Here is a 23,969-nt window from a genome sequence, read left to right as displayed (position 1 = left end):
AGTAGCTGCATGTTCTGCTGCTCTACCCCGGACTCGTGTTGCCTGTTGAGAAAAAGCACAATGAGATTATTTAACCCACGTCTGCACACACACACACACACACGTTAATACCCTCGGTGCATTGTAAACACTGCCCAGCAGACAGACGGGTAAAAGTTGGCTAGCTGGTGTTAGCCTAGCCACACAGGCTCGCCAGCTAGCTATAACCGAGCCTCTCTGCCAGATCAAAGCCCCGGGTCGAGATGACAGGCAGCTCCACAGGTCGCACCGAGAGTCTGCGTGACCGACCGAGTCCCGTGTCCGATGACTGACACGCAGCCGCCTCCTGTGTTTGGCCCCCAGAACAGGTCGGCATCAAACCCTCGCTCCTGCAACTGCACGTCCAGCTTTTTTTAAAGGGATCATTCCCTCATCGCCTCCTCACCACTGTGCAGAAGGAGGTGGTGGGTGAAAAGTGTTTGAGTCCACAAAACACTTCTGGAGCTTCGAGGGTTAATCAGCGTTGCAGCCAAATCCAAAACAATTGAAGTAAATGGTGACCAATTCTCAAAAACTGTGAAACAATTCTTTCACTGCAGTTGTTTTGGATTTGGCTGTTTGCACCTGAAACTCCAGAAGTGTTTTGTGGACTCAGACACTTTTCACCCACCTCCTCCGTCTGCACAGCGGTGAGGAGATAATGAGTGAACTTTCATTTTTCGGTGATCTCTCCCTTTAACCAAACCAGCATGTCATACTTGCGTATCATCGTCCACTTTTCTGGACTGGAGGCATTTCTCTGCCGTGGAGAAGTGTGTGGAGCACAGGCTGGACTCTCCCCCTCCACCCCACACCCCTCCTCCCCTCGCACCACCTCAGCTGTTTGGATTTTGCCTTTTCAACACAAACAGGGAAAAGGTTTACACAGTGTTTTGACTGGGACACGGGCCCAACAGCTGCCCTCTGTTTCTGATGTTCGTCCAGGCTCCGGCCTGAGTCAAATTCCAGGGTCGTCCACTTCTATCAGGAAGGGCCAGATTAAATATTTAGGATGGTCTGTGATAGGAATGAAGTGGAGACAAGAAGGAGGGATATTTAATGAGACGGATGTGATGAGACGGAGCTGCAAGGTGGACAAGGACAGCAAGGTTTCAGTGAGATTTTTACACAGGTGTCATATAATCCAGGGTCCACTGCATAACAGAGTTTCACTTGATACCATGGTAAAATTCCTAATGATAATTTGGGCAGTTTCAATCTTTGGCAATGGTGATTTGGTTGATACTGTACCTGCACGAGCTGCGACTGCTCGAGCAACTGCTAGCGTCCACTGTTGCCAAATCGCATACGATAAACAAACGCTGATACTCTCGGACATTCGGGGTCAACATCTGGACTCAACACAGAGACTTTTCAACTGCCGCTCTGGCTCTGCTTGTTGTGTGTCGCTATTTTACACGACATCAGCACCTGTCGTTGGATTTGTTGACATATGGTTGTACTGTTCTTACAGCACATGCTTTTGTCATAACGGTTGTGGTGTTTTTATATGCACATTTCATTTAGTCAAGGTTTCATTTAAATTTGCCGTGTGTAATATTTTAACAGTTGTTAGCTATTTTATAACCTGTTACATAGGCAGAAACCTGTGGTAGACAAACACTGCGTAAAAAAAAACTGGTTATTTCCCCGATGTCCCTCAGAGACGCGTCACCACAAAATGTGTCTGCATGCAGCTCTCGTGTTGAAATCCAGAGGGGCCCGTTAGGTAGTGAATTAGTTTTGTCACCGCACTTTGAGATGGACCGCAGTGGTCTCCTGGTGGAATGCTGAGAATGTGAGTCCACTGCGAAAAATGGCGAGAGCAGGGACCTCACAGACCACCCCTCCTCTTGATGCGCTACGGACAACGAATCCTCAAAGAAAGCGTTTGTGGGAATCATGTAGTAATGCGCCGTGACATCCACATGGGAGCGTTTCAGGAAGCTCTATAGGAAGGCAGCCGTCTGGCGGTAAAGCCCCAGCGCTAACGCTTAACTAAGAGGCGTCGCTACATGTTCTGTCATTGTGCGTTTCTTTGTTTAGCGCTGCACAGCTGCGTATGCTGGGTTCACGCGATTGCTGCTCAGGGAGCAACGTCCCCCAGAAAGTGTCACCGTGACATTGTGGCCGCGTGTTGTCATCTGTAGTTCTGTGGACTTTTGACACATAGTTGTCGATGAGTCTGTTTCCAGGCAGGTTGTGAGTGATGAGTTGCTACATTCAAACAGGCCTGTAGCTGTTTGTGCTGCAGGCGTCTCTCCTTGCTGACAACCCCCCTGTCCATTTGAACCAGATGTTGCAGATGTTTGCCAGCTATTAAACTGAGAAAATATGGCAAGCAAGCTGCTAAAACTAACACTTGGGGTGAGAATTGCCCCTTGACTGCACGGGACAGGTTTCCATTATTCTCTACAGCTGATCTCTGTCTAAATTACACGACACACAAACACAGGTTATGGCGTAACATGCGCGATCCATCCAGTCATAAATTACATCATTGAGGCACGGCTCGTTGCTTTGTCTGATCATTCTTAAATTCTGTCATGCTGACATAGCTCATGGCATAATTTGCACCACTTTCCATGCAGCCATAAATCTGATGACACGCTGCTGAATGCCAAGTCAGAGTTCCCTTTAATGGGATTGAGACTTTGCAGAGAAGAGAAAGGCATCCCTCCAATTCATCGCGAACTGATCACATATCAGATAGAAAATGACGCTCCGTCTTTGCCCTTTGAATAAATTTGGTGCGACAGAGTAGTAAATGAACTGCTGTTTGTTTGATTTTCTGGTCGGATTCAGAGTCTTGACGTTTATTGCCGTTTTTGTCTTAGCTGGGAGTTTACATTTGACTTGTTAAGCATATGGTTTGCTCATCTGAATTCTTTGGCGCGCTGCAGCCCAGCAAAGAGAGCTATCTCAGTGGGATTCCCTAGAATTCTCCATTCGCATTCCCACCTCTTCCTCTCTGAGTCACTCCTGTTCTTTCCGACTGTGGACTTCTTCCCCTCAGACCAAGTCCAAGGCATATTTCACTCCCACCCTTACTAACTGAGCTTCCTCCACATTTTCTTGATTTGTCTGACGCTCTCTCTGAGGGTATTTAATTTAACTGAAAATTATCAGCGTTTAAACCTGCTGATGAAATCGAATTAAATGAAATGTAGCTTCTCTTTTCCCTCGCAAGACGACACAGATGCTCCCCGAGCATAAAGCAGACTTATTTTGAAGATGCAACAAAGGCCCTGGGGTTTCACACTGGCCCACTGTGTGGCTCCGAGTGAAAGAGCAACGTCTCTCCCTTTTCAGTGCAGCTTGCTCTGACTGTAGCCTACAGCTGGGGGTCTTTGGATGTCGGATAATTGAAGAAGAAACCCCCACAGCAGGCCATAGATGGGAGTGTGAAGGCACAGGACCCGATGATCAAGAGAGTTTTAATGTGGTCGGAGCGGCGCTTGGCACATTCATGTGGTCTTCGTCAGAGCCGCTTTACAGAGTGGCTGTATGGAAGTGATTTGGGTTCATCTGGGTGTTCAGACAGGATACATTGTAAATACACAGTGATTAGCTGCATGTGGTGAACTGTTGAGTCTACCGGCTGTTCATGTATTTTGAGCAAACATTTCCAAATTGTGCTTTTACAAGATGTAAAAGAAAACAAATTAAACGTGGCAAAAGAACAGAAAATAAATTAGGTTCAAAGGAATCAAAAAGGGAACGTAACAAACAATTATTGCATATTATTTTTACACATTTTTCTTCCCCCTGCTCACAGCCTCTCATACTTTTAAATTGTTCCATCAATTAATTGACTGGCCGGGGTTGGCTTTCCTGTTGGTTCAGCTGCTCGTCAAGGAGGACAAAGCCCTCTGCGGTTGCTCTACCCTCAACCGCCACCAGCAACGGCCCGGAGGAGACCAGATGTAGCAGGGGGATAGAGAGAGGGCAGCTTTTTTGAGAGGAAGTGCTCCCCAGACCCAAACACTTGTCCAAACCTCACCCCTGACAGGTGAGGAGCAGCATGGTCCACAATCCCCCCTCCCCTTTTTTCAGGTTCCACCGCAACAATAACGAATTGCAGTCATGTTACTCAGCAGGATATTGGGTGTTTTGCCTGTTGCTTATATCGCTGGGTGGCTTACAGCTCTATCCTGTCACTGGATTATTGAATTATTGTTTTGGGGGAGACTGACTGTCTCTTCCTGCCGAGGAGATCATCAACACTTCAGAGTTGCTGCCTCTGTAACATCGACAACAGCTAATAGGTTTCTGTGTCCTCACAGCCTGTTTCATTTAGAGCCTGAAAGAAAAGAAAAACTTAAAAACACTGTCATGTTCAAACACGAGAGTCCTACGTCACTGATTTCCGACCAGGGCTACTTATAGCCTGGGGGTATTTCTGCAGTAGTCAGGGTACAAAGATTAATAGCTCAGCTTATTTAAAAAAATACAGCAAATCCACATGAGTCCACATGAACATTATGTGACTGAGAGTGCTTGAAAACTATTTCTGAATAGTTAGTCCAAAGTCATTTTATTGGTAGATAAAAGAGAATTGAGTGATTGATGAATCAACCACTGATCCCTGATAATCTCTTGAAATGTTCCTAAGGGGTGGCATGTGAGCAGGTCTGAGTCAGTTTCTCCTGAAACTTTCCTTAACTTTACCTGCCAGCCCCTGAGGAAAATGCCCATGTGAGTATTCAAGTATTCAGAATGAAACTTAACTGTGAGCGAGTGGGCAGGTTGATGCGTTTCTAGCACGCGATGGACACACAACTGAAAGAATAGAAACATCTCAGATACATAGATTATGTCGGTGACTCGGATAGACAACATTACATCTGGACATTTTCTGAGAAACTTGTCTGGGATGTACCACAGTACATCTCAGTTTAGGGTCCATACAATGGGCCTCAGACTCACAGCGGTCGTGTGCATGCGGTGAGGGAGAAGTGCCGATCCTCCTGCGTGGTTTGGGAACGACCCTCTTCAAAGGCCTGATCTGTTAACCTGGTTGTGGTGGTTAATGGGTCAGAATTGGATTAGTGGTGAGTGTAGGGAGGGGGAGCTCCAGTGAGAACTAAACTGATTCTTGTCCGCAGGCTCTTCTATCATTCCTGCCAGGCTTCTTCATGCCGTCCCCTCCGCTGACCTCGCCAGCTCTTCTATTTCTCGCCTATTTCCCAAACTAGTGCTCACTTTGAAGTTAGGAACTCCTCTTGAGGTTTTTTTTTATCTGAAGCAGTTGGATGCATATCCTATGACGGTATACAACCTTAATTGTTTGACTTTAGATGCACTTAGGTCCGTGCAGACAGTCGCCTGAATACTGAAGATAAGTATAGCATCCGATATTTCCAGTGTCTTATTTTATTGCGCCTGTAATTCAGATGGCTGTTATGCACACGATGTACATGGCCTCTTTTAGCTTAGCTTTTGGTGATAAGGTCAAACGCTGGTGTTTGTGTTGTCAACAAAAAACATGTGAATCCTGCAGCAGGATTTTTTACGTTGTGTCCTGCCTCTGCATGCTCCGCCACCCGTTACCTGAACACTTTGGAGATTTCTCTGTGGTAATGAACGCATCTGACCAGAGAATCAGAATCGCTGCTTACTTGATTTGTGAAAGGCAAACTCCTGAGAAAGTCACTGCCTTGAGAATTAATGTCTGAAAATGGCTAATCACTCCCGTGCCAATTCCAATGTGGTGCCGGTACAACGGAGCCCTTTTTCCTCTATAATCATTACACTGGTCAATGTTCCACTATTCCTGAAGGTGAAGGCTGTGTGGTTTTGAATCGAGCTGTGGCATTGAACTTGTTTCCTCCTTCCTTTGTCTGTGTTTATTATCTCATCATCTAACCAGTGTGCCCGGATGAGCTCACTCAACAAGTTTGCACAAAGTCTCATTAGCTCTTCCAGTTAACCACACATGCAAAGGTGCTATCACTCTTCCTAGAAACAATGATGGAGGCGGGGTGGCTAGAGCGTTGCTGTCTGATGAGGGAGAGTAACCTGAGATTAATTCTTCAACGTGCCGGCTCCGCTTTAAACCTGGATGGACACGGGTTGATACGATTAACTCTGACTAACCTCAAGCAGATGGGGGTCTCTCAAGTCTCCGCTGGTGGGGGCGTGCTGGTGCGAAAGCCGCAAAGACGCCAGCAGCTGACTGGAGGCGTCTGTCCGTGCCTGACGTTTGAGCCCCTTCAGTCCTCTGAGGAGACGGGATCAGAAGAGAGATGTTTATATTCACACCGGATCACATTTCAAATGGCATATCTGCCAAAGTTGAACAAATACACCACATGAGATTCCTGTATAGAGAAGCAAATGTGATATTTCTACAATGGTGTTTTTACTCCCTAGCCCTCGTGCCTTAGATGTAGAGGAATCCTAAGTATGCACACATCCCCGTAGGTTCTCACTATTCATCGTCTGCTCGTAATCGCTCTCATGATGGGCCCCAATGTTGCGGAAGTACCTGATAAGATTCGGGTTTTGTTTCGCAGGAAATTCATGGAGAAACGAACCCTCTAGACTAAAAGTGGGAGTGCCAATTGCTTGATGAATCAGATTCCAGACAGATGTTACAGAAACTGTATTCACTCATGCTGGGGAATGTTCAGAATGTAGACTATTTATTCTTCCAAACTTTAATATGACATGCAAAGCACTTGATGTACCAATTCTCACACAGCTTAAGGCTGAAACAGTCCTTTTAAGTGCACGACATTTCCATAAGACAGAAGTTGCTGCCATCTTTTCCAGGACTGACTGATATAATTGTTTTGAAACTAAGCTCACATGTAGCATCCTCCACACATTAACACATTTATTTTGTCGCTTAAAGCTCATCTTTAAGGACCATCATTTCCAGACATTCAGGTGTAGGGTGGCACCTGGGTAGAGAATGTAGGAGACAGGACGCAAAAAAGTCTGCTGCGGAAATCTTATGCTTTCATTGACATCTTTGTTGGGACCTTCCAGGTTCACGTCCGGGTTGTGTTGTTGTCATCAACACGCTCACCCGCTTGCTGAGAATCTTTCAGAAATATTTCTTACAGGAAAATACCCAGACATCAGCGTATGTCTGAAACCAGCTCCAGTGAGAGGAAAGGGCTGGCTCATGTTGAAAGTTACTGATGATGAACACCTCACGTTACAAAGAAATGAGGGAGGATATCGTGATTACGACATGATGACTGTCCGGACTCTTAGAAGTGGCTGAGGGCCTTCTCTGTCCAACGCATTTATGTAGAGGAGGGAAAATACGTCTGGGTGGTAATGACGTAACACCGCTCTCAGCTGAGGTTGAGAAATCATTCTTAGAATCTAAAACTCTCAAGGATTTGGGGAAAAACCAAAGTGGGGAAGCAAAGCCATAAATTTGGCAATTAACGCAGCAGTGTGGTGTTTAACAGGTTGGTACCATCCACTCTTCCCCACTGCAGGTCAGGCCAGGCCTCTTCGCTACTCTCCTCCATTACATCAGAGGTGGCGACGGAGCCAAGAAGCTAGGAGAGCCGTGCAGTCACTCACAGCAGCTCCGGTCCCAGCCAACAGCAGTGCAAGCTTGCAGAAGCACGGGCCGTGCTCCGCTTTGCTCACAGTTTTGACTTCTCATTTTGTGGCAGCGGTGATGGTACTGTGGAAGACTTTACTCGCCTGGCTGACTCTCTGTTAAGCACATTGTATCACAGAGTGGAAAGAGAGAGTGATGCACTATGCAGAGGCAACAGGAATGCCACTAAAAATTGCCATTGTGGCATGGTTTCCCACTATTTGGAGCTGAAAATAGTCGGGGTGGACTCCTATTATGCAATTACAGTTGACTATCACTGAGGGAAAAGGTGACGTGAGATGGATGAAATGTTCTCACACTAAAAATGTTGCCAGCCTCTTTCCTCTCTCGTATGGTTGTGTGGTTAGTTTCTCCATGTTGTAAAACAGGTTTTTGTAAAGGCAGATAAGGCCTCAGTTGGTTGAGTGGTTATAGTTGTACATCTTTAACTTTAACACCTTTAAAAGATCTGTTGGGTTGAATAAACTTTCTACTAAGTACTAAATGTTGTTTTTTTCCCCACATGGTTTCTGCCAATTATTTTCTCAACTAATAGATTAATTCTCATCTGTATTAAATGCCAGAAGTTTACTCAGTTTACTCATCAGTAACAAAGAAAAGCATCAAATCCTCACTGTTGAAAATCTAAGCACACCCATTATTGGTCTTTTTGCTTAAAAAAAAAAAAAAAAATACTAATTGCATAATTTGATTCTACTTCAATAGTCTATAGAAATAAGATATGCCCGGCAATTTTCCAGAGCCTATAAGGTGACACCTCTTCAGTTTTTGTCATCACACATGCACTTTGTCACCAATATTTCAATAAAGATGGCTGGAGAGAGAAACCGTAGTTATGCTACATGTTCTAAGGGAAACCGATTTAGTGACGTTTTTGAAAATGGTTCAAACGTCACAGTGGCGTTTGAACCACGGTCCCTGCAAGGCTGGAGGTTTGTCATTAAGTGGGTATAATGCTGTCATATTCAGACTATGCTCTATAACACATAAACAGGAATATGGTTAGAAGACTCTTAACAACTCATGTAAACATCATAATCAGCGTAAATTGTTTCAGCATAAGGACATAGTCAGATTATTGATGTGAATGTAGTCATGGTTAATGAAGTTAGAGTTCTGAGGCATTAAATCATTATTGTTAGAAAATCATTTGTTAAAACTGCCTGCTTCCTCTGCAATTTATTTGTCTTGGCTGTTTTCCCCCCAACATTTAGAATGTCTCATAATTAATGGGCCTTGACGCTGCATCCTTTTCTAACTACAGCAAGTAATTCATATATCACACCACCTGGCAGAGCAGGTCTCTGCTTCCTCCGAGTGTCTCGGCGTGCTTCACCATATCGCTCATCACTTTTCCAGCAGGTGGTGAGAGTGATGTGTAATGATATCTGGCTTCTCTTAGTCAAAGCCTTTTATCCTCTTATAAAGAGAAGCTGTGGGGGGACATATTATGTCTTCTTACTTTTCTGTCCTCTAATTCCTCGTGCTCATTTTGTCTGGTCACGGTGATTTGCTGCAACAGATGTCCCCACATGTCCTTTTCCTCAAGAGGAGTCCTGGGAGCCTAAATTTTCTCTGTTTGCTTTGTGATGTTTCACGCACGTCACAGGAAATATGAGTTTCTTAATATGCATCACTGCTGGTTTCCTCTCTACTCCCCGATTGTTGACAGGGCTGTTCTTTTCCCCTCCTGACTCGGGGCACGTGTGAAATAGAGATGAAGCATGTCTTTGAATGCCTCTGTAAGGTTTTGAACCCTGGGAGGAGTTGATCAAGGTCTTTTTTTTCCCCTCTTTTTTTCACACAGTGTTCCTTTCTGTTTTCCTCTCAGTGTAAAATGATGCACAGGGAGATTTTCTTAGTCTTTTTCCTGTCTAATTTTCTAAATCTTGGAAATAGTAGGTCTATTTAGAGGCATTAGAAGATTTTCCTGGCTTTAAGAAGTTCCATGATCACTCTGTTACCAATGACTCTTAATATCTGTAATATGTGACCAGAAGAAGTCTTATCAGATTTGCATATTACATAAGTGGATTTGCTATGATTTAAGTATCTGCCAAAGCTCAGATATTTCCCAGTGCCTACGAGTCAATTTGCCTCAACCACATTTCCACAGTTAGCCTGCACCCCATGAGGAGTTGGACTGAGTATTTGAAATTCTACCCTGCTTCTTCACTCTATCCTGCCTGACTCCAGTTAAGGGCTTAAGTTAAGTGGTGTAGCCAGGTCTTTAAAAAGTAACCCACTTTTGTCATGAGCAGGGAAGCACAGAATGTGGTGTGGTTGACTCTGTGGCTTTGGACCTGTAAAGCAGACTTATTTTTCAAAGTTGTTTGTCTGGTATCAGCTTTTGAGCGTCAATAAGTTTTTTTTTTTCTCCTGCAGTAATACCCATTAGTATATATTACAAAAGAATATGCAAGCAAATATCAGTTGGAAATTTAGTAAATATAAGTCGCTCTGTCATTTGTGGGACCGCAGGAGACCAAAATCCTTTTGAGGAACCTCGGATGTAAACCTGGGTTTTGACAGTAGGAACCCGAAATGTTCCTCGAAATGTTCCTCGAAATGTTCTTGGAAATGTTCCTTATCATTGCCCAAAAAAAGTAGCTGATATTTCCAAGCATATTACTCAGATTTTTCTAAGAAATATCTTAAGTCTTTCTTGGAAACACTAGACTTCTAGCACACCAATTAGGGGATGTTTTCTCCTGTCCATCGGTTTTCCAAGAAACTGATATTCAAGAAAACTAAGTTGGAGAATGAAAAATCAGGTATATTTTTGGGGACCGATAACTATGAATGTGAGCAATTTGGTGCAGCTTGACTGAATTTAATGGGATTGTTGGGCCTTGGCGGAGGTTTGTGCACTTGAGTGCTGACTTTGAGTTTTCTGTTTTCTGTATTCACATCACCAACAAGAATGCTGAATTGACATAAGCTGGCTGAGGATTGAAACCTACACATCACTTTTAAGTCTCATTGCAGTTTTTCATTTAAGCATCAAACACTGATCAGATCGTCTCCCTCGGAATCTGTAGAGAAGTTTTCAATCGTGTCTTTAATTTCTATTGACACAAAAACATTTTTTCTTTTTCGTCCATCACTGGTCTGATGTGAAAATGCTCACTGGAATCTGAAAATGTACTTTTCCTCCCCGAGTATAGTTCATCACTCTGTACTTCCTGGAACCTTTGGGTTAAAAACAGCAAATGGTCAGTTGCTGCATTGGTTCACTGCAAAATAAAGTTGGAATTGCTCCCAATGAACTGTGCTTTGTTTCCTTCCTGTGTTAGACTGAATGGCTCCACGTCTGTGAGATTGCCATGCATGAAAGCTCCAGCGCCCAGCTTATATCAGCCTCCGTCCACTGCAGCCTAATTGACAGGGGCTTACAGAGGCAGAGCTCAAGGCCAAACATTACCCTACATATTGTCAGAGGAGATTTGATTAGCATATGGTTCAGAGTTTAGTCAGAGACGGCTTAAGAACAGGTTCACCAGCGCCACCGACTACTTGTCAGTCATTACTCGGACTTCTTCATCTCCGTTTTTTGTCCCTCCCTTTAGGTTTTATGTCCCAAAGAGGTTAGGGAGGAGTGGCGAGGGGAAGAGGAAGCCTTTTGTTTATAGTAGAACAATGCTGCGCATGAGAGTGCACGGTCCTGTTTCTGGAGTCAAAACAGGGCAGACAGACAAACAGGCAGACAGGCAGAGGAAAGGCTGAGGGCTGGGAGAGTCGAGGGAGGAGGTGGGGGAGTACTGTTCCCTGAAGATGTGTCAGACTGTCTGGCGGGTTTGGGTCAGTGCACTGGACTGGAGGAACCAGGTGGACAGGAAAAGAGGTTCAAAATGGGGTCAACCTCAGCTCGTGGGCCGGAAGAGATTTGTTTAGATTCCCGCTCCGGGACGATTCCACGCAAACCAAGAGGAAAGGCTGATATTGAGCAACCTCAACTCCTTCTTCCAATTATAAAGCTGCGTTTTCACACGGTTTGGGAATGGTGCAATATGACCAGGCGGTTGTCTATGTTCCCACACCCCCATTTCCTCTACCTCATAGACTCCAGAGTGATGGTTAACCGCAGAGCAACAGACTAGAGGACGTGTGAACCCTCTTTTCCCCTCAGTGCTCTTTTCTTTTCCCATACCCATTGTGTTCATGGCAAACTGTTGATGTTTGTATATGCTTGTTGACAACGGTTGAGAGTAGGTTCCCAGTTCCATCTTGTCTCTCGACCACCGATTGCTGCCATGGTGACGCCCCCCTACCCTCCCTCCGCTAGACGTCACGTGAGCCACCCCTCCCCAGGTGTTTGGCTTGAGTCTGGCGAACTTCATTGATTCGCCTGCACAGTGGGGCTCTTTGTGTCCCAGCCTGTGAGAAACTCGGCCCATCCTCTCCCCACAGGTGGAACTTTAACTTCGCCCCAAGGTTTCGGTCGCTGCCTGCACAGAGCTGCTGTTGCCACTCTGTGGAATTGATTTTTATTAAGAGACAGTCTGGCAAAGGAAGGAGCTAAGCAACACCGGGCTCACAATCATTTGTGCTTGGTGTTTGCTTAGCCTTCTCTGCCATCCTCGGGGAACCAGCCTGGTTTGGGCTGTAATGTGGAAAGCCATTATGTGACTAATAAGCTGCAGTGAGCGGAGCAGCTACCGAGAGCACACACACTTCCAGTTCTTGTGTGTGAGGCTGTAGGTGGTTGTTAGATGATGCTGCATTTTTCTAAAACTATGCTTTTATTTGTTTTAACCTTTTCGTGTGGATAAGTCTCTTACAATCACAGTCTTAAATTCCTCCCACTGTGTTTTTGGTCGTGTTTAAAAACAACAATACCCAGTGAAAGTGAATCGGGCCTTCAACCTAAAAGGTTTTGCTCATTTATGAGATGGAGGTAATCGTATGTGATCCCTGTAGCTGCTCAAAAGTGTGGGGTGGATGAAAGGTGGACTTTCCACTGGTGAAGCTAGCGTTAGCTGCCTGAGCTGCAGTGTGGAGTTGTAAAACTAATTGTTGTCAACAGGGACAAATTGTTCACTGAATGGATCGCCTCCTGCAGAAACCAGTGTGGTTGAAGTGCTGCAGTGGAAAAAGGGCCTATGACATACTTTTTCTTTGAGCTGTCATTTTTCAAATGTATGCACTAGTCCCTTGCTGTGAATCTCTCAGTGGTGCTCATCCTGTCTGTCTCTCTGCGGGGGTGGGCGGGGGTCTCACCCCCCCCCTCAGGGTATCAGTCAGCGCTGCAGTCGCTGGCTGTGTGAGTGAGGCAGTGCGACCGGAATGAGAAACACGGGCGACACAGAGAAACCCTTCTCTCGGCTTTGCCTCGATACTTGCCGTCGCTATGACAACAGAGGATCTCAGATGGGCCGAGATGCTCGGGTTCACGTGATGCTTTTCCGGAACGATCGCCTTGTGTGTTTTTGTGACACAGAAGAAGAAAGTTGGAACACGTTGGTCAGTGTCCATCTCGTGGTTTAGTCCCACGTGTGATGCTTTTTTTTTTCTTTATGTGCTTAAAACTTGTTGGTCAAATACTAAATCTCAAGGCAGAACTATATTTTCATTTGAAAATGGGGTTTTCAACACTTATAATTGATCATCCGTGTTGCGTTCTACACTGGTAGCTGAGGCTAACGCTGATTGATTTCTTCCATAAGGGTGTCGTGAGTTAGCAGCCTTACAGGGACGGCTATGTTGTGACCGAAAACACAGGTTGTTAGTGTCTACATCATTGTTTCCAACCATCTCAATTTCTGCCTGTCCAGACTTAAATGCAGCCCTGGACTTTTCAAACTATAATGGAGCCAGCAGTGTTTTCAAACTTCTCTCAAACTCTTGAGCAGCGTGGACCCAGGCGCATCCGTGGCAGAGTTGATGCGTTTTCAAACTAAAATGTCTTCATTGTTCTTTCTCATATTTTTGGCTCAAAATACATATGAAAAATGACAAATGTAGACATCTATTAATTAGCAACTACTTTAGTAAGCTGGCTTTTTAGAATTGTTGCTCTCTATGATGGAAAATGGAGTCTGGTAAATTATTTATATTGTCTTTAATTTCATAGACAAACATCAGAATCTAAAGGACAGTTTATTCAATAATGCAAATTGCGGCTCAATACTAATTAAGAATCTCACTGAACGTTTTTGACTAAATGTGAGAACTTTGATGGAGCACGTTTTAGTTTTCCAGGCCAACACCCAAATAAAACATGTTCAGAGAAACACTTTTTATATTTCCCACCAAGGACAATAACTTAACTGCCAAAACTCCACAGGATTTAGTTGATATAGCCGTGCATTATTGAGTTTCTGATGTATATTGTCGCATTTCTCTCTTTTGAAATATTGTGCCATAACATGTTGTTGCACCCCTGTGATGGTCTTTTTGAAGAAGGGCTGGCAGAATTATTTACGGGCAGGCAGAGAGGTTTTTCGTTTACAGTGTAGTTATCCGCCCATGAACACACCGAGGAATTATGAATTAACTTCTCTGTAGGTTTTTACTGAAGGAAAAACTAAAGTTCTGATTCAATTTCTGAACTTGGCCTGTCTGACCCCTCACCCCATATTAACACTGGCAACCCGCTCCATTATGTGGTTTTAGAAAATATTGTCACTCCCTTAAAAAACAGCACTCTGTACAGAACAGCCATGGAATAATAATGATGTGATTCTAGCTGGCATCTGAAATAAGCTTCTAATGTTTCTACTTTTTTTTTTCCAGCATTTCTTTTAAACCTAGGACAGTGAGTATGTGTCCATCATATTGCAGGGTTCAGTGTGCGTGTGTGTGTTGCTTCCTTCTTTATGTACCAGCTCATAATTACGTTTGTCTGTGTGTGAGCATGAAAAAGACGGTCCAGGGTGACCAATAAAACAACAGATTTACGATACTGCCCTGTAGGTGCAAGCTCGCCCACTTCCCTTTCTCGGGAAAGGCTTCTGTCATCACGACTCTATTTCCCATAACGGCATCAATTATGGGTGTTTTCTGTGGGGTGGTGGGCAAACGTGACTTATCACCTTGTGCAGCAGTGCACTGGAAATGAATTTAATGCCAGTTTGTTTGATTAAAGAGTAGAAAGTAATGCATCCTCTCACATTTGAACTAGCTAGCTATGGTTGGACTGATCACAGGTTGATATAGTCATCAGTAGTAAAGTAGCATCACTTACCACCAGTGAACCAACAGATTATATCAACGCAGCGGTGTTGCACATTTCTTTTTGCTGATTTTCTTTGGCCGAGTTTTGAAGTAGATTTGGATGGAAACCTGGCTCGTCGGAGGAAACGTGCTCCTGGTTTAAATATCATTGAAAAAATCTCTTCTGGCCCCAATATCAATCATCTTTCCAGTGGTTCTGCCATGACAGCAGTTAATAAGGAATGACTTGCACCTTCTTGGTCGAGGTTTAGACATTTTAATTAACTTTTATGGTTCATCCTTTTTTCACTATGCTGTAGTGAAGCTAAGAAAAAATGTACAGATAGTTGGAGCCACAGCCTGCTGTAAAACCGTGAAAAGAAAATATGCAAATATGCCTGATGAATAAAGTTTGTCCTACAAACGGAAGTTGTCACTCGTTATTGACAAGTGCAAGTACCTTTGCTCCATAAATTAGTTGTAAGGCTGAGACTGTTTCTGCTTTTATTATCTAAAACTTGCTCAAATGTACACGTCTGTCCTTCAGAGGGATAAGTCTACTCCATAACTTTCTGCAAGCAGCGATCTGACGTGATTGGCGAGCTGTGGGGAGGTGAGAATGCGCCCTTGGTTTGAACTTCTCTCTCCAGCTCTCTTTTTGTCTTTTGTGGCAATTTTCACAACAAGTGATTGCAGTGGTATGAAAGTCTTTTGAGGAGAGACAGCCGGAAAAATATGCACCGTTCTCTACCTGTTATACAAAAATCTGTAAAAATCCAGCTCAGCTTTACTTCACGTACATTTTTTCACAGTGACAACTCTATTCTGATGATTGGGTTCCGCTGTGTCCTCGTTGCCGTCCTCACGCTCTCCTTCTCCGCAGCCTCAGACTCTGGCTTCACTGCTGCCATTGTCTCCCTGCGTCTACCATTCCAGTGGTTTTCTGTACATTTTCTGTTTTTAGCTGTAATTCGGCCCCGTGTATGTTTTCATAAGGAGTCTATGTATGTATAAATAGTGGTGCCTTCCTGGTGTGTGGCTAGCTGAGTACTGCTTATGCACAGCAGAGTCTGTCGGTTAAGCTTGGTTAACTTTAAGCTGAGCCGGCTGTTCTACGGGCCATGATGTGTCGTGCCTTACCCTGCAGTAGGGTCCCTCCTTAAGCTTTTGTCATTTCTTTGTTTCTGTCTGAATTGTGATTGCAGGTTTTGTTTGCTCCTGCCTCACCTCGCTCGAGAGAAAGTATTTCCCTCTTTTTTCTCTTACCTCACATGGATTAATTGCGTTGTGACTTAACGACCCAGGGAACAGTCGCGCTTGATGTTCTTTCCCCTCTGGAAACATCATCAGATCCCTGTCGAGGCCTTTTTTCGCATTACACACAAGTTTGTCTGTGGCGTGTGGGCAGATGCTTTGTGGAAACACAAAAAGAAAAAACTGTCACCTGTTACCTCACTCCACCTTTTTCATCTGCGTCAAAGCTTCCAAGTGTGTGTGTGTGTGTGTGTGTGGGCACATGTTCACTTGTGTGTTCATGGGAGTGCGACCGAAAGCGATGCATACCAGATGTTTTAGAGATGAGGTGGGTTTCGCTGGAACGTAACACATTCTCAGGGATGTTTGCGGAAAGAAATTCTTCCTCATCTGTCGAGCATGTTCTTCACCCCCCCTCGCCCCCCAGGAGGGTATGCATCCAATTTTTGTCGTCTGTTTTCACTTCTCTCTCTGTCTCCTAATGGGGTTCTTGTCATTAAATCCGCAGCCCTGTGTGTGTGTGTGTGTGTGTGGCTGTCCCCTGCGCAGCTGTAAACACCATGCATGTGTAGAAGTTGGTGTGCGAAGCTGGTGATTTGTGTATTTAATTTTATCCACACACGTCTCTTAGAAGGTACGTCCTCCACCCTCCGTTTCCTGGTGGGCAAAAGTGTTTCAGCTCAGCCCAAAGTAATTCAGGGTGATATTTGACATGGTGTGGTTGTGTGTCTGAGTATGTGCGGCATGGGATTGGGTCGGGGGTGGGGGTGGGGGGAGGGGTTGATGAATAGACGACTGCTGCGTATTGGATGGCTTCAGCAGCAGTCTGCCACTAGGGGTGTGCCTTTGTCCATTTAGCCATTTCCAGACATGACATAAACTCCGCAGCCGATCCTCCAGGAGGTTTAATGCACAGACGAGAATTACTCGAATTGATAATCAGTTTCCATCAGTCATTTAACTTTAAATTGATTATTGGTTTGACATGTAAAGCCGGCCCTGGAGCTGGTTTGAAATTAGCTGAAATATCTGGCAGCGTGATCGCATTCACATTGAAACTGCTATCTTTAGACCAGGAAGTAATTTAATAGCTTATCCTAGTGGAGCAGTGGCAGTGTTGCATTTCATCCTACTCCCAAAATATAGACTTTAGAGCGTCAGTTATTGATTAATCTGCTGATCACGTCATAGATTAACAATTAATTGCTCTGTCAATAAAAGTTCAGTAATGTTTCCAATATAAAGAATGTTAATTTCCAGATTTGTGTTCTTCCCTGATCCCATAGCACATCTTTCCACCAAAATACACAGACCTGGGTGAAAACATAACCTCATTGGCAAAAGCAAATATAACAATATTGCCATTTATTATTTCCTGATCCCTGATCGGCCTAAAGGATCAAACGCAATAGTGTTCAGACCAATTAGCGTTTGTTCCTCGCTAAACGGTAACACAGATGTAAGCTAAGCCAAAACTGTATTTCCATGTGCCTGACTCACTGGCTGTAGCTCTCAGCTCCAGACACCCAGGTGGTTTCTGAGCTTCCTCATCCATCCACACACGTACAGGATGAGGGTGTAAGTGGCCCTGCCTCATCGCCTCAGTGGCTCCCGGAGTGGAGCGACAGGATCAGCCTCCGTGCTGCAGGAAGGCTGGTTTTCTGTACTAATGACACAACTAATGCGACTGTTAATTACTCTAAATCCTCAGTTTTAAACTTTCCGCGAAGGATTTGTTTCCATTGCTGTTGTTTGCCAGGTGTTTTGACATAGGTTGTTGGCATTCTGTGCTATAAACATGCAATTGTGGGCAGGAGAGGGTTTGTGTCGTCTATACCAAAGTCGGCTTGTGTTTGACTCAGGTTGTTCTCGGCAGCGTTTTCCCAGCGTTTGACAAATCATTTCCCTGCTGCACATTCCTGCCACTTTTCAAACATGTGCGTATGAATTTAAAAAGTGATTTTCAGGTGTTTCATTTATATTAACCCTCGACTCTTTCTCTCTTTCAGTCCTCTGCGCCAAAAACCTGGTGAAGAAGGACTTCTTCCGTAAGTATCTCACACCTTTCACACCCTCTTCTCCCTTTTGGGGTTTGTAGATACATTATGCATGCATTGTAAAAATCTTGTTGAGATAGAGAAATTTGGGGCATTTTTCCTCTTAGCACCACACACGGTCTGCTTGTATACTAATTTCAGCAGATGTAAATAGTTTACCTCATATGTCCTCGGCATTTGGAAAGTCTTGTCCACTTAGTGCCCCGTCACTTTCAACACAGAGATGCCGACTCAAGTGTGAATCCTTATTTAATGTGTCTAGAATAACCTCACTGAAATACCATAAATACACAGACAATCCTGTCAACTTTTCCACATCCACTTAGCATAAGTTAGCCAGTGCATTCTGTCCACCGAGGACTCGAATGGGTCATATGTAGGTGTCTGTAGTGTTATGAGTGTTTTGGTGTGTTTGGGTCAGGCTGTCATGGTGAATGAGCATGTAAAGGTCCTCTGCTCACTCAGGTGGTTTCTGTGGTGCCCATTCCTCCCATTCCAACACTCAGGAGCTGAGCAAACACTCCGTTAGGGAGCCAGTGTAGAGCTGCACAGAAACCATAGATAAAATACATCTGTCTTGATTTATGAACTAAAGCTATATGGCGCTTTTTTTTCCGTTTTTGTCTTCTTGCATGTTGCTGACACGTTTTTGTGTCTGTAAAGCTGCTTTCAGACCTGCACTGAACTTCACAATCTGGAGAAATGTCCAAATGGGCCCAGGTGAGAATACAGCAGAAGATTATCCAGAACAGTGTTGAAAAGCGCGTTGAAGTTTTAACACGCAACAGATGCCAAACTGCAAAAAAAAAAAAAAAAAAAAAACTAAAAGAATGAAAATATTTCAAGATGAAAAAGAGGAGCCAAGAAAACAGAAGACACTAACAAAGATGTCATCTTTCTCTCCGCATTTAATTTTCCAGAGATTTCTGTGTTGTTTTGAACACATCTGACTGGAGAATTTCCTTCTGCATTATTCATATGTGAAAGGATAACTCCAGAGAGAGACTGGACCCAATTGTGCAGACATTCTCCAGAGTTCATTTCTGAAAATGGCGTTATTGTGCATGCTCCAACCACTTAAACATGTTTGCAGCTATGAGCGTTTGTTTAGTCAGTTCATTCCTGTTAATGTTTTGTATTAATAAGTCAGGTCTTGTATAATTGTATCTGTTTCCAATATTCTGGAGACATTTTCCCGATAATTTACTAAAATAACTACTCATCAAACTTGAAATTCCCCGATTGCCTCAGGACCTCATTTGGCATCAAAAGACGAAAAAAGTTTGCTAAAGTAAATAATGAGTAATCTGTGAGTCTGGGCAAGTTCCAATGCTTTGCAGACAACACACCATCTGTGCCAGTTGTATTTATATCCGTCTGCCGGGTAGTGAGCTAACGCTGCAGTGTAACGTTTTCATCTACGTATTGTGCAAACGTCTGTTATCATGTGCTCCAGGTCAATGTGGCTAAGTCAATGTGTGCGTGTGTGTCTCTCTGCAGGCCTCCCTGATCCCTTTGCCAAAGTGGTCGTGGACGGTTCAGGGCAATGCCACTCGACAGACACTGTGAGGAACACACTTGACCCCAAGTGGAATCAACACTATGACCTGTGAGTCCCTGAACATTTGAATGATTCTTCCCACGTAGTCGTTTCTTGCATCTGTTTTTAGAGAGAGAGAGAGAGAGAGAAAAAAGTCGGATTCCTTCTCGGTTTATTTGAATACCTCCGACCCACCTAAAGGCATAATCTGATTACAAACAGCAGTTCGAGGCAATGCTTCGTCTGTTCCAAAGCCTCACAGTTTTTATGTCTTTCTTTATTTAACCTTGATAAGTGAGCACGCTGAGACGTGTCAGGACGGTGCCATTAGCAGGACCTGAACAGTAACAGATGTAAACAGCCGTTGCATCTGGCCCCATATCTAGATATTGTGTAATGACATAACCCTCCAGCGCCAGCAAACAGTCTAAAAATGTCCCTTGGAACAGGATTCAAAGCACTGAAAAGGCGGGGGCGTCTCCAATAGTATTTTCTTCCATCGACTGAAACACGTGCATGTCTTGTTGAACCCTGATTGCCTCTTTCCCAAAGATGGTTTGTCTTGCACAAGTAACCTGGAAAAAATAAGAGAGAGAGCGCGTGAGTGAAAATGTGAGAGTGAAAGTTTCCAGTATTCGCCCCGGTGTTTATCCAAACTGTGATGCTTAGCCAACAGCAAGAGGAAGCACATGTCTCCGTTTGTTTGGTTGCTGGGGATACAGGAACCCTCTCTCTACATGGCTGTTGAATTAGCTGCTCATGTCACATCTGACACGAGGGAAAAAAAGTCATGTGCACATACGCACACCTTAAATATGGAGAGAGAGAGAGAGAGGAGAGGAGAGGCGCAGCTTCTCCGTGTTATTCGTCCCCAGAGCCTTCAGACACAGCTGAGTGGAGTTTATGTGAAAATGACTCGTGTTTCTGTGCCAGTGATAAGTTTACCATCGCTGTATTCATTTTACTGTGTGTCAGTGTTTATCCTCATGGCCAGCAGGACTCCGAGGCGACGTATTCGAGGAGACGGGTTTTAATTGACTCGGAGCAGCCTAGAAATCTGTCTGGCTTATTAAAATAAGGCCTGAAACACCTGGCGTTCTGAATACAGCCTAGTGTATTAAAGCTGCTAATGACGTCATCAATACAAGTCAAATTTCAACAGTAATTTCCTCATGCAATTGAACTGCAACCCATTTATACATTAGTTTCACTGTTCCCACCATTTACACTTTTGGTTGAGCCAGGTTCAAGCTTTTTAGCCGGCTTTTGGAAGTTTCCAACAAATTATCCTGTAACGGCAACAACACAAAACCTGCCCCCTGATTTCTTTTTGCATGCAAACATTAACCATACATTCAATTGGTCGTATATATCATAAACTCTAACCTACTGTTAAGACCTACTGCTTAGTGCAGTGCATGTGTCCCATGGTTGGGAATCACTGTTTTACATAGTTTACTTTTTAACAGCATCCAAAATCTGATTCAATTCACAAGTCTTAAGTCCACGTATCAAAACATGTGCAGATCCATTTGAGAGCAACAGCTGGTTCCAGTCCTAACTTTTAAATCTTATTAGTGGGTCTGTGTATCTCAAGATTGTGACTTTAGTCTTGCTGTGAGCTTTTTTCTTTTACTTTGAACATATGTCCTTGGCGGTAACAGAAAAAAAAATCTATTGAAAAATAGTTTGAATACAGTCTGCCAAGTAAAAAGACGTATTTAGAAAGCACATCTGCCTCTTTAAATCTGCTGCCTTTTCCTTTTATTACAGTTTTCCCATTGTCTGTGTGTTTTTGTGTGAGTGTATGTGTGTTATTGCCTATGACTGGTATTAAAAATCTCAGCCAGACTAATGAATTTTATTACATGGAGGGTGATCCAGATGACTAGGGTTTGGTTATAATACTTCCCTCCCGTCATGTCTGTCTGACATAGCAGCTCTCTCACATTGCACCCCAGACAGGCATTTGGCACGGACTCAAAATGTCCAGACATCTTACTCACAGCCCCATTGTTTCATATCCCTTTTGGTAAGCAGCATGATAATTACAGTGGGATGCCGTTCTGTGAATCGCACAGATGATTAGTTTCTGACTGAAGGAGGGAGCCCACCCGAGGAGATGTACCGCGACAGGTTCACATGGGTGAGATTTTATCACACCCTTGGTCTCGCCTGACAAACGAGGAGAAGCGGAGAAGATGGCAGACAGTCGGGGAAATAATCGGTCTTTATCTAGCTGTACCTCATCCCCGACATGTTTGGCAGTTTGTGTAAAATATGATTACTACTTATGAGTTGTGATCACTATTCATCCAGCACCACCAACACCTAAGTCAAAAACAAATTGTCCAATACTTTGGTTTGGATGGTTTGAACCTGACGTCTTGAGGGAGCTCGGAAATTGCTCCTCCTCCATGTCGAATGGGGGCAGCTGAGGTGGTTTGGGCGTCTAGTCAGGAAGCCTCCTGGGCACCTTCCTCTAGAGGTTTGACGGCCACGCCCGACCAGGAGGAAACCAGGGGGTAGACCTCAGAACTTGCTGGAGAGACGATATATCCCATCTGCCCTGGGAACGTCTCGGAATCCCCCTCGCTTGGATGGACGGACTTCGGTTTGCGATCAGTTATTTGTCTCTCAATTTATGCAACTTTCTTCAGTTGATAAAAAGAACTTCATGTAACGTGGAGTGTGATATCCATGCATGCGCCTCAGATATTTATGTGAAGTTTCAATATTTCTCTGAAACTAGTTTTTTTTAAATTAATTTACTTAGAGGCAAACAACCCTCAATTTATAAAAACTAAATTACAGCTTGTCTGCGTTTGACAGTGAAACTGATGACTGCTCAGTCCTAATTACTTAATTATTAATCAATAGCTGGTTAAATCAAGCTGGCCATCTTTTCTTTTCTTTCCATTTATTCTGGAGAAATGGTGCAGCAGACGTGTTAATGAATTATGTTCAAACCAAAGGGGGCTGAGGGTCTGTTAACGCTATAAATTATTCACAGGATCACAGTCTGCTTACGGGGTTCTGTCGCAGACCCTCCAACTCTCAGGATCAGATTTACTGGCTGGAAAATCCCTTTTTGACTCGCCATCCTTCCTCCCCCCCCCCTATTTCCCACTGTGTCTCATAATGTGTCCTTGATGGGCGACTTAGCTGTAGCCTCTTGTCTTGGATCTGTCTTCCTGCATTGTTGGGGACATCCTGACTGAGACTCTTGCCAACCGTGTTACATGTTCACAACACCAGCAGAAGAGATTATATCACAAAAACTGTAATTCAGATGCCGTTTATTAAAACTGTCTGTGATTCTCTTGGTGTCCATTCACGTCACTGAATATTAATCACGTCTTGATTTTATTTGTTCCCCTCAGATACATTGGAAAATCAGACTCCATCACGATCAGTGTGTGGAATCACAAGAAGATTCACAAGAAGCAAGGGGCTGGGTTCCTGGGCTGTGTCCGCCTTCTGTCCAACGCCATCAACCGCCTTAAAGATACAGGCTGTAAGTGACTTTACTGTTGCATCCTACAATCACAGTCCATGTGGCTCATTGATTTTATTGCCTCGTGTTCGACGTGCATCCTCGAATAAGGACCCACTCATGAAAACATGACTCCATTGTGCCATTTTATAAGAACGAATAATACGATAAATAAATGTTGACACACATTTGTTTGTGCACTTTTATTGTTTTATTGCACAGAGCAGAATGCAGGCGGCTGCAATGCAGTATTTGATTTAATAAATTGCAGCACATCCGCAGCACAGATATTGTTGCCAAACTGTTCTCGACATTTATGTTTTTCTTTGTGAGCTATTTGTGTGAATTCGTTCACTGGGGAGGATACTTCACTTTCAAATTTTGGGTACGGAGCAATGTGACATGCCGCAGCCCTGATGTAAAAATGTAGCTGCATCCATCAAGGCAGACTTTTACCTGTGGTGTGATAAGAAGCAGAGGTTAATAACACAGTGCGACTGTCAGAGCTCAGTGATGGAACACGGAGTCGCTCCTTTTAATGTCCTGTCTGCCTCACTGGGACTGACAGAGGCCAGACCAGGGTGTGAGAGGGGTCAACACTCTGCCTCTACCAGAACAGGAAGGGCCAATCACCATCACCCTGTAATTACAGTAAAAACGTCTCATGTCAGAAGCTAACTGGATAAATGACATTGAGACTTTAGGAAATAACTCTTAGTAAAAAAAAGCAATGCCAGACAGTTGTCGCTTTAGCAGAGCGGTCCAAAGTGATCTCCCTGCGCGGTGAGCCGTTAGCCGCTCGCTGCGGAACGTGGCCTCGTGGGCAGCAACGGGAAAGAATCCCGCCGCTTTTCCTAG

The 23,969-nt window shown here is 44.1% G+C and overlaps 1 protein-coding gene across 2 annotated transcripts in view; it reads left to right on the top strand.

Moving 5' to 3' along the window:
- LOC109644866 (E3 ubiquitin-protein ligase SMURF2) overlaps nt 1–23,969 on the top strand; it is a 41,278-nt gene that overhangs the window by 755 nt on the left and 16,554 nt on the right. The window contains exons 2-5 of one of the 2 annotated variants that reach the window (XM_069525709.1): nt 18,028–18,066; nt 18,739–18,795; nt 19,576–19,684; nt 22,999–23,132. In XM_069525709.1, coding sequence (XP_069381810.1) covers nt 18,028–18,066; nt 18,739–18,795; nt 19,576–19,684; nt 22,999–23,132 — 339 coding nt within the window. The remainder of the gene's footprint in view (nt 1–18,027; nt 18,067–18,738; nt 18,796–19,575; nt 19,685–22,998; nt 23,133–23,969) is intronic. The other variant, XM_069525710.1, reaches the window with a different exon arrangement.

The sequence above is a fragment of the Paralichthys olivaceus genome, chromosome 5 (assembly GCF_024713975.1).
Source record: "Paralichthys olivaceus isolate ysfri-2021 chromosome 5, ASM2471397v2, whole genome shotgun sequence".
Classification (NCBI taxonomy): domain Eukaryota; kingdom Metazoa; phylum Chordata; class Actinopteri; order Pleuronectiformes; family Paralichthyidae; genus Paralichthys; species Paralichthys olivaceus.
The sequence above is the reverse complement of the archived record's forward strand: the minus strand, read 5'-3'. Positions and strand labels throughout refer to the sequence as shown.